Source organism: Aphis gossypii, chromosome 1 (assembly GCF_020184175.1).
Source record: "Aphis gossypii isolate Hap1 chromosome 1, ASM2018417v2, whole genome shotgun sequence".
NCBI lineage: Eukaryota > Metazoa > Arthropoda > Insecta > Hemiptera > Aphididae > Aphis > Aphis gossypii.
The window spans coordinates 20,948,671-20,960,786 of record NC_065530.1 but is presented as its reverse complement, the minus strand read 5'-3'; the positions used below and the strand labels follow the sequence as shown (position 1 = coordinate 20,960,786).

The window sequence follows — 12,116 nt, the reverse complement described above, 5'->3', positions numbered from 1 at the left end:
ATTGGTACCTTCATTTTTTGACTTGGAAATTCACATTTATTGTGTTTTTCCTATTAGCAAATAACTTAGCTAATTATAATGTTATATATTTTAATGCTGATAAGATTTATATTTTATCCTTAGCAGAACATTATTAGCTATAATATATTTTTTGTATAATAGTCTATAAATAATAAATAGGAAAATAGGTGTAATATATAACCTACCTATATAATATAGAGCAGGTTGACTAGGTAGGTACGTATTATAGATATTACAAAAAATTATAATGATTAGATATATCTATCCATCATTTCGAACAAATTACATTATTACTAAGGCTATACCATCCTATAATATTATAGTAAACCAAAAATTGATTTTTCTTTCCGGGAATGTGACCAATAGCGAATAGCGTAACAGATTATTTCGAATTGGAGATCGGATTACACAGGTAGTTTCATCCCGGATGAAACTTATGTTGTGGATTTTGACCTCGTACATGGATTTTGCTGGTTGAGGTGATAACAATAAAGACGAAATGAATGGGATTACTGTTCATACAATAAACGAATATGACGGGTACTTCTTAAATCACACAAGAAATTCTCACTCTGTCCACGTAGAATCTGGTCGGTAAAATTGTACTCGCATAGAAAATTTTAGAGCGAAAATTAATCACGGTAAATCATTATAACGAAGTAATCAAATTATGACAATTATGTTAGTGTTTTATTGAGAAATTCATTACGGGATATTATAAAAAATAATTTAATTTGATATTATGTTTTACGCGCTAAAAATTATAATTACCTATGTACCACATCACTCAAAATTCTCATTGGCTACGAAGGGCGTTTGGTGGAATTCGTCAAGAGGGGGAGGGGGGACTATATTTTAATTTTTGTTTCATTATTTGATACCAAAGTGTTAAAGTATTGTTTGTAACGCGTTTTTTGTCATTTAGGTACCTAGAAAAGTAAAACTTAAATTATTAATTATTACTTATAGATAGTTAGAACTTAATCTTACAGCATTCATTTTAATTAATTAATTTGAAATTTTATATTAACATGAGTATTTTTTTTTAATAAATAAAATGTCACCCATTAATTTAGTAATTTTAGGTTGTTTATATAATTAAATTTTTCTAACTTCTATAAAATAAATAAAGAATTATCATACGTTAGAAACTATTATATCTATGCAATCTATGAACATTAATTATTTTTAATGAAAAAGTAAAAATTTGGTTGATACTGCACTTGGCTCCACCGCCATACATATATGCTACAAACAACGTATGAAATTCATAATCGAGTGTAGATAATAAAAATCACTGAAAAAAAAAATGATTTTTAATTTTTAATTTCAGAAATATTTATTTTGTGATATTTTATATTATACAATGATTATGATAATTGATCCAGAAAAAAAGCCAAGGGGGAAATTGCACCTAGATCCCCCCCCCGGCGGACACCCTTTTTGGCTGCACTTAAATAATTCACAATAATACATACATTTAATACTTTAGAATTGGTACTTATCTTATATCTACCTAGTGGATAGTACTTACACGTCCTACATACCTTTAAATATATATATATAGGCATATTAACTTATCTTTGCTACCTATAGTGAAGTTCGTATATTATTGTTGTACAGAATCACTTATTTGTAGAAAGAAATTGAAAATAATAAAATGCATTTGTCCTATTTTATTTTTATTTTATTTAACTTGTAAAGGTTTTCACGCGTATTGTGCACAAGATTATTATCGGTGTTTGAAATATACCTTGACGTCGCTTTATGTGAACGCAAGTAACATTAGGTAGGTAGCTAAAATCCGGTCGACAGCTAACAACATCTGATGAGTGACCACCAGAAGCTAACATATTATACCTACCATAGCTGACAAGAAAACGAACAGCTAACTGATATTTATACTACACTGTGGGTATATTTAATGAATAAAAGCAATAGAAAGGCTTTAGTAGGTAGGTACATCAAAACCAGCAACAGGAGTACATACACCTACCAAAATGACAATACAAGAATGAGATAATATTGATGACACAGCCGTTGGCAAGCAATTTATTGAAAAAGCAGAACCTATACCATGGAAAGTACTACAGACAGCGGTGGTGGTGTACAAGGACTTCAATAAATTACTATTTCCACAACGAATCCTAGTCCCTTTAATATAAAGACTATTCATCATTTTGATGTTTGGGTCATGCTCGGCCGAATCATTATACGTCACGCTGACGAAGTGGCTTTTCTTTATTCCATACCCTGTACATTTTTAATTAAAATTCTTAAAAAAACCATATTGAGAATACTATTATATCTAGTATCTTTATCTTTATCATGTGATTGATCGAACATTATTGTTCATTTTTTTTTTTAGAAACGTCAGTTTCTAAAAATTTCTGAACATTGTGAGTTTGTTAAAACTTAAAATTCCTTTATTCTTTATTTATATACGTTTTAGATTCTGAGCAGAGTGATGAATATATTGATTTTAAAATGATGTGTGATTTTTTGGTGTCAGTGGTACAAAATTTAATCGTGGTTTTGGATTGCAAACTGTATGTAGTTTGTTCTTTTTTAAAAAATCAAAATTAAAAATTTGCAATACTTTTTTAATAATCAAGAAAAATAAATAAAAATTATGAAAAATGCAAAATCTTTCACAAATCAAATTTTTGATAAATTTTATTTTTTTTTTTATTGTAATTTTTTTTTAAACTTTATTTTAAAACGAGCAATCTGTAATATTTAATCTACAACAAGCATGCATGTGGACTGTGGATATATAAATATATTTATTTTTGAAATAAGATGCTTGAAAAATTAATCCACCTAATGGTACATTTTATATAAAACTTTTTTTAGCTATTTGAATTTCAGTTGTGGCTTAGATCACGACACAATCTTATCTTTAACCTGCGAGGAAGATTACCAAAAATGGTTTTTGGTGTAATTCGAAAACGAATAACAATTGTATACATAGATACTTAAAATTTTCACAAAATGTTTATGTATCATTCTCTATTTCTGATAAAATTTTCAAAATATTTCGACTCTTTTTAAGCAACTTATACAATAATATTTTTTTAGACTTGTTGTATAAAATCCTTGATTAAAAATTATTTGTTGGTAAAAATGCTTGACAATTTGAGATAAAGTTCTTCATAAGTTGTTTGTCACAATATTTTTTTATTAGCGTTTAAATTTAGAATTTTAACAAAATTCATCAAAATCATGAAAATTGCAAATTCTTTTATTGTTGGAAATTCATAAAAAAAAATTTGTTGTTATATTTAAGATTTAAAAATTCAATTCCGCGTTGTTTATGCTTTTATGTATAAAAAAAAATTACCGGAAAGCAGAATTAATTTTATGAGTATTTTCAACTTTAGAGTGGTTTCCGGTAAAAAAAAATATTGTATCTAGTTAGGATAAAATAAATAGTAAAAGATTTATCTTTAGTTGTTCTACCTATAAAAAAAATTGAACAGTTTACCAGAAAGTCACATAACATTTTTTATGACCGTTTTAAATTCAAAGTTTTACGACATTCTGTATTCAGCCATATAATAACCTATAATATTTCTCTTCAAAAGATTTGGTAAGCATTTTATAAATCCATGAATAAATAACTACACAGTAAACACTAGTATACAATATACATACAAATTCAGAGTTTATTTTATAACATATATATATATATATTTACATAATAATTATGAACAATAAATTATAACCATACACATTATTTGTACAATTTTACGAGTGTACGATTTACTCAATTAAACGTCGTGACAGTTTACACACAACATTCGAAAACGGTATATTCCGTTATAAAATTTTCATATTATTTATCGTAACTCGTAATCAATGTTCAATATTCAAAAATAATGAAATATATCATCTTTATATAACTTTTAACATTTATCATAGGTAAAATCCACACGTGCTGATCGTGAGATAATAATTTTATAAAGCGTCAACATAATATTTTGCTCTATACAATATAATTGTTTGCGTTTCGCTCGTTATTACGGTTACTGTCGCCAACATTGTCGTCGTCACGGCCGAATACGTTTTGGTTTTCGCGTCTTACTGGCTCTCGCGAATTGACGGTGGCAGCGGCGGTGGCGGCGATACGCGCCGACTGCATTAAAATGAATACAAAAACGCCTCCAACCAACATGAGTAGACCAGCGAAAACGTATACGTCTTCGCTGTTGCCCAAAACCGACCGGTTTTCGTTCCCTGGCCGTTGAATATATACTGAAAAAGGCGATGCGCCCCGGCGATATTAATAATAATATATATAAAGAGAAGGATATAGGTATAGTATATAATATATAAGAATGGATAGGCCACCGGAATTTGTGACTTGTTAATGAACATTTTGATACCTATTTTGAATTTTTAAAATTTTAAAGGATCTCATTAATTCATAATATAAAATATATTTTAAGATAAAATTTTTGCCTTATCAAATGAGTTACTTATGCATAAAAGTAGTCGTCAAAGTAAGTCAAATATTAAATAACAACATTTATGTTGATAACGTGTTTAGGTATGTAAAGTAATGATTGTTAAATTGTTGTTAGATTGTTAAAGACACGTACAAGTGTGTATAGTTCGGGGTGTATACTTATATTATTTATACTATAGAGTATAAATAAATTATAATAAAATAAAATATACTATGATATGATATAAATATGAATTGAATGGCTATCTCTATCTAACTATAAGTCTCTGGAGCCACCCCTGACACGAATTTATTATCCATATATTTTCATTTCTATACGATAGGACTACTAGGTATGTTAAAAAAAAAAAAAAAAATTAAAAACATACCTTAATATATATATAATTATAGTTTTAAAAAACACTTGTGTATACCTGCGATTAAAATTCCAGCAAACGACGAAACAGCCCGAACCAATGATATTTGTCCGTATACGTTATTCAATTTTCTTATTGGAAAAACAGAATACAGCACTACGTTTTGAATTGACTTGTAGTACCCTGAAATGTATTATAGAATTACAAAATTCATTCGTCATAGTATAATACTTGTAAATCGTATCATATATTGTACATAATAATCATATGGACAACGAAGTTTAATATCACAATAATATACATTTGTATAGCTATGGAATATGAATTCATAGTAAAGTTGTGTTTTATAGAATATATACATTCATTATTGTATATTGTACTAATAATTCGAATTTGTGTTAATGAAGCTTGCAGAATGATACGTATCTGCATTTATGTGTAAGTCACAAGTAAGATTAGTGCATTTCAAGTTAAATACGTAATATTATTATAATGTTGTATAAGATAACCGAAAATCGATAAAAACGAAATAAAACGTGAATATATTATAAACAATTCTATACGTATAAAATGTAGGTTCTTTTGCGGTTTACCGTTGTTTATAGTCGACCAGAAAATAATATATTCAATATAGACAACGTATAGACATGTATTCATTTTTATCTGTAGGTATTTATTAACTTTTAAAATTTAAAGTTTACCAAAGAAAAATCCAAATAGTCCGAAGTACGGTAACATTTTTGCAAAATCACTAGTTGCCATAGCACACATAAGTAATGATAGCCCATTGGTCATTAATGTTAATCCAACATGATACAATGCTACAGATTTTCTTGACTTTTCGTGCAACAAATATCCAAGCCCCCGACCGGCGAATAGACCACAGCAACCAGCGATAAGGGTGATCACTGCCTCTGCCGAATGCTTCTGACCAACTGGACCTATAATAATATTATGATGATGTTACCAATCATCATTATTCTTATTAGGATACCATAAAATAACCAGTAAATACAGTAAAAACTCGAATAACCTTGTAAATATTAATACATATGTACAATGTTATTATTGTTATTATTTTTTTCAAGACGATTTGCCACAATAGTAATCAAAATAAATATTTTAACACACCTTTAATGGACATAAATGGAACAAAACATGCCGTGTGAACTAATGCTTCACTTATAGCCGTTAAAATGAATTCGTCATTTAGCCAGATTGGCATATGTAACATAGAACGGAAAACTCTATTCATCGCTATCGGTGGTTTCCAGCACCATCTGTTATATGTTTCTTCTTTCACGTCGGCCACCGAGCAAATTCGAGTCATCGACATCACGTATTCACTATAGTTTATTCTCTTTGTCCTAACATTCTATAGAAATATGAATTTAAATATACGCGAGGATACAATATGTGGTATATAGAAATTGTACAGTATTACGTTATTGGTAAGTGTGTGTAATAGCGATTTAAAAAAAAAAAAACATTTTCATTTTAAAAGGCTTGCTAATTAATAGACGGGCAGAATATTATACAGAATTTCAAAAAGATATAAATTCCTTACGAAGTAGGTCGTATACCTATGTATATATATAGTATACTATATAGGCATATCAAATATATTATTATATCGAAATATTATAAAAACCTTTAAATCAGGATCCAAAAAGGAGACATTGCCGTCGAACAAAACATCGTCTCTATACATTGGCCGACTGCCAATCAAGCCGCTTTTAAATATGTTGGTAAGATTTCGGACGTCCAACATATGAATTCTGTCTTCGTCGTATAACCAATTTAAGTTGTAGACGACAGAATTTGATGGCCGTGTATTGGAAAACATAGGAATGCTCGATAAAAATCGCCCTACCCAAAATCTGCAAATCACAAGTTTTTACAAGTATTTTTACGTGCATTATAATTTATTATATATATATTAATAAATAGTATAAAATATACTATAGATATTTTATAAGCAATGTCATATAATATTCGTATCATAAACAATATTGGATATAATGTATTGTATCAATACTAATACAGGTTTATAAAATAGGTAAAGGTTAAAAAATGTCTCACTGTTGATATCCAATCTCGGTATTAAGGGTTGGAGGTTGATATTTTTTTGCAAAGTTCTGAACGTTCCAAATCTTTGTCACGGTTTTTAATCGGCGAGGACTTACCGGATTGTTAATGACTTTATCGTCGATGGGTTCAACTTTAACCGGTACCGGTGTGGCGATAAACAACCAGAACACCAGTGTGAAGCACATCAACACTACATTGAAAGGTGTATATTATAGTATTATATAAAACATATTAAAAATATATCGCATACTTGGATTAAGATATTAAACATAGTACTCGTGAAACATAAAAAATACCCTACTTAATAATTAAGTACCTACTATGTTTACAATCATATAGTATGTACGAGTTATACAATTATAAATATAAATATATTGCTAAAATTAAATAATAGGTATATCGCATATTTGTACTGACACAAGTGAATATATAATGCTGTTTTCCAGTCTGCAAAAAGTAGACAGTATTCGGTTACAGGTGGCATAAACATCATCCCACTGATGCTTCCTAGATGGAGAGATAAATGCGCCGTATGACGATTTACTACGAACAGCGTGGAAAGCAAAACGTAGAACGACGTTTTAATCATACCCATTCCAATACCTATGTATAAATATATATATATATGTTATACCTTCATATACATAATATAATATTTACTAGTATCTTATTATCTATACGTCATTAGGTACATAATGTATTATATATTATACCTAAGATTTTATATGCTTTATTTTGTGTTTTGATTTTTGGTATATAAAATAAGAATAACAATTTTTTTTTTGAAAATTATTATTTCCAATTAATAAAACTTGTGCATAATTACAACTACCTATATAATATTGTGTTTTATGAACATAATATAAACGTATAATATAATACATTTATTATAATATAATTAGCTGTGTGTCGTGTGTATACAATTATGAACAATTATTATAATTATATTATATTTCCTACCTATAGGTACTGTGTTTTCTACACTTACCTCCAATGATGGCCAAAAATAAATATTCGTAAACAAGTGCGTTTTCAATAAAGTATAACAATGCGATCCACGTGATAGATAATAGACTTCCAATAAATAGACAGTACCTAAAACCGTAGCGGTTTATGTACGCACACGAAAACGGTTCTGTAAACAAAATATCATGTACCTATATGATTTATGTATAATAATATGTCTGTATTACAGATTAATTATTATTATTATTTTTATTTATTCTTAATAAGTAATAATTAAGTTCTATAAAGTATATTATTTAATATTGAAACCTTCTAGTACGTTAGAATTTACAATGTACTTATTTTTATCATAAAAAAAAGTTATTTTTAATTTGTTTATAGTCTTAATTAAATAATAAAATAAAGCAAGAAATAACACAAAAAAAAAAATCATTTCATATGGCTGTTTTTGATTATAATTTTTTATGCTAAACTAAAACTTCTAATCTACGTTGAATATATATATAGGGTAAAATAATCATGGGGTGCATTGAATAGGGCTATTTCAGTATAATATATATATTTATACAAGAATATATTATATACATCTTTGCGGTCGTACAAATATTACACAATTGCAACAGACGTTGATTATAATTTTAAAAATGTATAACCTGCACTACCGCGTTACGGTCAATATTTGTAATCGACACGACTTTAAATTATATACCTGTAAACTGAGCGTTTATACTATATTAAATATATTTACTTACCGGTCAAATAACGAAATAAGTAGATAACTGCCAAATGTTCGAGAGCGTACGTTCCAGATGGCAAATATTCGGCCATTCCAACGCGGCTGTCCAGTAAGAAGAACGACGAGCAGATACCGTCGACGACAAATAACGACAAGAAAGCAAGTATGCATGTTAGTCTAGGCCAAAAACCATCATCAGACGGACACAGCACAGTGTACAAACACACATTTTCGTTTTGATCTAGCGGCGGTGGCCCGGCTTCCAGCGACGGGATATTCACGATCGGATTACCCGTGAAATCTGCTGGATTGGAATGCATATCAATTATACAAGACACTTGGTCTCGATTTTGTAAAGGTGTTGATCTGTCTTCTTCAGATTCATTCTCTACGATCGATTTGTCTTCGTAAATAGTAGGAAGCTCCGATATCGGTTTGTTCACTAAAGTTTCAGTATAACGATACATGTTGTCTACAAAAGATGTTGTGTCGTCATTATTCGTTGATGATGGTAGTTCGGCTGCTGGAGACTCTGGAAGCTCCGTGATCGGTTGGTTTGTACCAGTACCGGAGTAACGATGGATGTTCTCACAAGATGTATTGTCGTCATTTGGTGATGGTGGTGGTTTAGTTACTGGAAACTCTGTCAGTTCCAAGATCGAATTGTCTATAGACGTATTAGGGAAATTATGCATGTTTTCACAAGCTGTGTTTTTGTCATTCGGCGATGGTGGCGATTCAACTGCCACCGACGCTGTTAGTTCAAAAATCGATTTGTCCGTGTTGGTATCAGAGCAATCATACATGTTTTCACAAGATATGTTGTCGTCATTCGGCGATGGTGACTGTTCAGCTTCCGGAGATGCTGAAAGCTCTGTGATCGGTTGATTTGTAGCAGTACCAGAGTAAAGATAGATGTTGTCACAAGATGTATTGTCTTCATTCGGTGATGGTGGTGGTTCAGTTACTGGAAACTCTGTCAGTTCCAAGATCGACTTGTCTATAGACGTATTAGGGAAGTTATACGTGTTTTCACGAGGTGTGTTTTTGTCATTCGGCGATGGTGGTGATTCAACTGCCGTAGACGCTGTTAGTTCCGAGATTGGCTTGTTCGTGTCGGTATCAGAGCAATCATACATGTTTTCACAAGATATGTTGTCGTCATTTGGCGATTGCGGTGGTTCAGTTGCCGGAGATGCTAAAAGTTCCGTGATCGATTTGTTAGTAGCAGTATTAGGGAAATTATGAATGTTTTCACAGGGTATGCTGTTGTCATTCGGCGATGGTGGCTGTCCAGCTGCCAGAGACGCTGTCTGTTCTGAGACCAGCTCGTCGTCGGCTGATATACCGGTACTTGAGTCAATTGAAATTGAATAAGTTGATAAGTCCATGTTATATGAAACTATCTTTACAATAGAAGTATATAAATACTGTTAGACAGTTATACACAAATAATATCGATAAACAAAAAAAAAAATTCGTCCGCGACTATTTTGATATTAAATGCTTTTAAGAAATAAGAACACTGCCGAGGCTAGAAAATAGTTTGAAGACAAACGTAAAAAATAAATAACGGTTTGTAGTGGTTTCTACGACAACGCCGTACAAGAGATTTCACGTTTATTTTTATTTAAACTGTGTAGCCAGTATCCATATGGGCCAGAAAAGAATAAATAATGGTATTGACATAGATAATAAAAAATCCGTAGTAACGGCTCCTTTTTCGATGATATTTGCGTTTCTAACAATTATTTTGATAAAATAAGAATAAATAGTAAAATTAATATATTTAATATAATTAAATAAATTATTTAAAAAAACTACCGCGATAGTCCGCGAGTTATAAGTTCCAGTGCTCTTTTTTTTTATTCCTGTGATATTATATTGATATATTATTATTACCTACTTGAGACTTGAAACTTTAATACGTTTTCATACATTTTGCAACCTATGTATAATGTATATATATTATATATGTGTAATACGGTAAAAGTACGGCTACCGGGAAACCTAAGTTACAAAAAATATTTTGTTCAAACCCCGAATGATTTTTGTAGTTCAGACTTTAACAAATGAGATTCGTAAATCTTAGTATAATAACCTAACCTACTCGACATATAACATTTTTACTGTGGTAAACATTCTGTTATAGATACTGCCAATCATGAACTGAAGACAATGTTTCAAAAAATAGTGATTCAGAATAATGAAACAACATAATATTATTATATTTATTTACATTAATTTGGTTTTATTTTTAGTTTAATTTTTTAATTTATGAAAAATAAGATATTTTGTATTATTTATATCAAAAAATACATAATAATTAATATTTAAGGACTTAGGTAAATTTTATGTGATAATTTATTAGTTGTATTATAAAATATATTATAATATCCTTGGTGCATTATAGAGGTAAAAAGTAAACATTTTCCAACAGTTTTCAAAAAAATCCAGAATAACAAAAAAAAAAAAATGACGGAAAAACGGGAATTTTTACGCAAAACCAGTTTTTGACCGAATCTATTTTTTTTATATGGTTGTAATTCAAAAACTAATCACTGTAAATACTTGAAATTTTCACCAAATATTTATGTTAGTGTTATCTATATACAGTTAAATTTTCAAACATTTTTGACTTTTTTTGAGTTATTTATAGACCACTGAAATTTTCGATTTTTATGCGAATTTTTTTTTGAAGTGTCGGTAAAAAAATTTTGGATGACCAAAAAAACTTGAAAATTAATACAAGGTTCCTTATGAGTTGTTCTTATTGTAGCTAAAAAAAATTAAAAATCGTAAGTCACAATTTTTTTTTTATAAGCGTTTATAGTTCAAATTTTTACGAAATCTGTCGAAAACGCGAAAATTTGCAAGTAATTTTGAAGTTGAAAAATCATAAAATGTTTTGTGTTTATAACTAAGAATTAAAAATATAACACTAAGTTTTCTATAGGTTTTTCTTTAAGTAGCTATAGAGAAAACTCGAAGCATCATTATAGGAAAAATTTTAAGTGCGTTTGAATTTTAAATTTTTACGAAATCGCGTAACGATGATTTATCTTCAACCGACTTTAAATATCTGTTATTATTGACTTTTTTTGAGCTATTTATAGACAACTGAAATTTTCAATTTTTCTGAAAAATTTTTTTTTAAGTGTCGATACATTTTTTTTGGCCTAATCAAAATACTTGAAAAATGTATACAAAGTTCCTCATATGTTATTCTTATAGTGATTAAAAATTATAAGAATACATAGGCACAATTTTTTTTTATTAGCATTTGAAGTTCAAATTTCGACAAAAATTCGTCAAAATCATGAATATTTGCTAATTATTTTGTAGTTCAAAATTCATAAAATTGTTTGTATTTATATATAACGTTAAATATTCTAGACTGACAAATCATCTCCGTTCAAAATCGTTTTTCGTATACAATGATACCTATCATTGCATTCAAATTTAACCTACCCTA

At 29.2% G+C, this 12,116-nt stretch overlaps 1 protein-coding gene across 1 annotated transcript; it reads right to left on the bottom strand.

The window, feature by feature from the left end:
• Nucleotides 1-3,671: 3,671 nt before the first annotated feature.
• Nucleotides 3,672-10,425, bottom strand: LOC126551222 (uncharacterized). The gene is made up of 9 exons (XM_050204057.1): nucleotides 8,658-10,425; nucleotides 7,928-8,074; nucleotides 7,357-7,542; nucleotides 6,931-7,129; nucleotides 6,500-6,728; nucleotides 5,980-6,223; nucleotides 5,550-5,789; nucleotides 4,906-5,031; nucleotides 3,672-4,278 (listed from the first exon to the last, which is right to left on the bottom strand). The coding sequence occupies exons 1-9, from the start codon at nucleotides 10,030-10,032 to the stop codon at nucleotides 4,010-4,012; spliced, it is 3,015 nt and encodes a 1,004-aa protein (XP_050060014.1). The 5' UTR covers nucleotides 10,033-10,425; the 3' UTR covers nucleotides 3,672-4,009.
• Nucleotides 10,426-12,116: the final 1,691 nt, after the last annotated feature.

What these genes read in the sequence shown, in the direction of transcription:
- LOC126551222 (XM_050204057.1), bottom strand. Translation starts at nt 10,032, where the DNA reads ATGGACTTATCAACTTATTCAATTTCAATTGACTCAAGTACCGGTATA. An exon ending in ACTATTTGGATTTTTCTTTG is followed by an intron (nt 5,032 to 5,549) that starts GTAAACTTTAAA and finishes AATACATTTCAG; the next exon opens with GGTACTACAAGTCAATTCAA. An exon ending in TGCTGGAATTTTAATCGCAG is followed by an intron (nt 4,279 to 4,905) that starts GTATACACAAGT and finishes CGCCTTTTTCAG; the next exon opens with TATATATTCAACGGCCAGGG.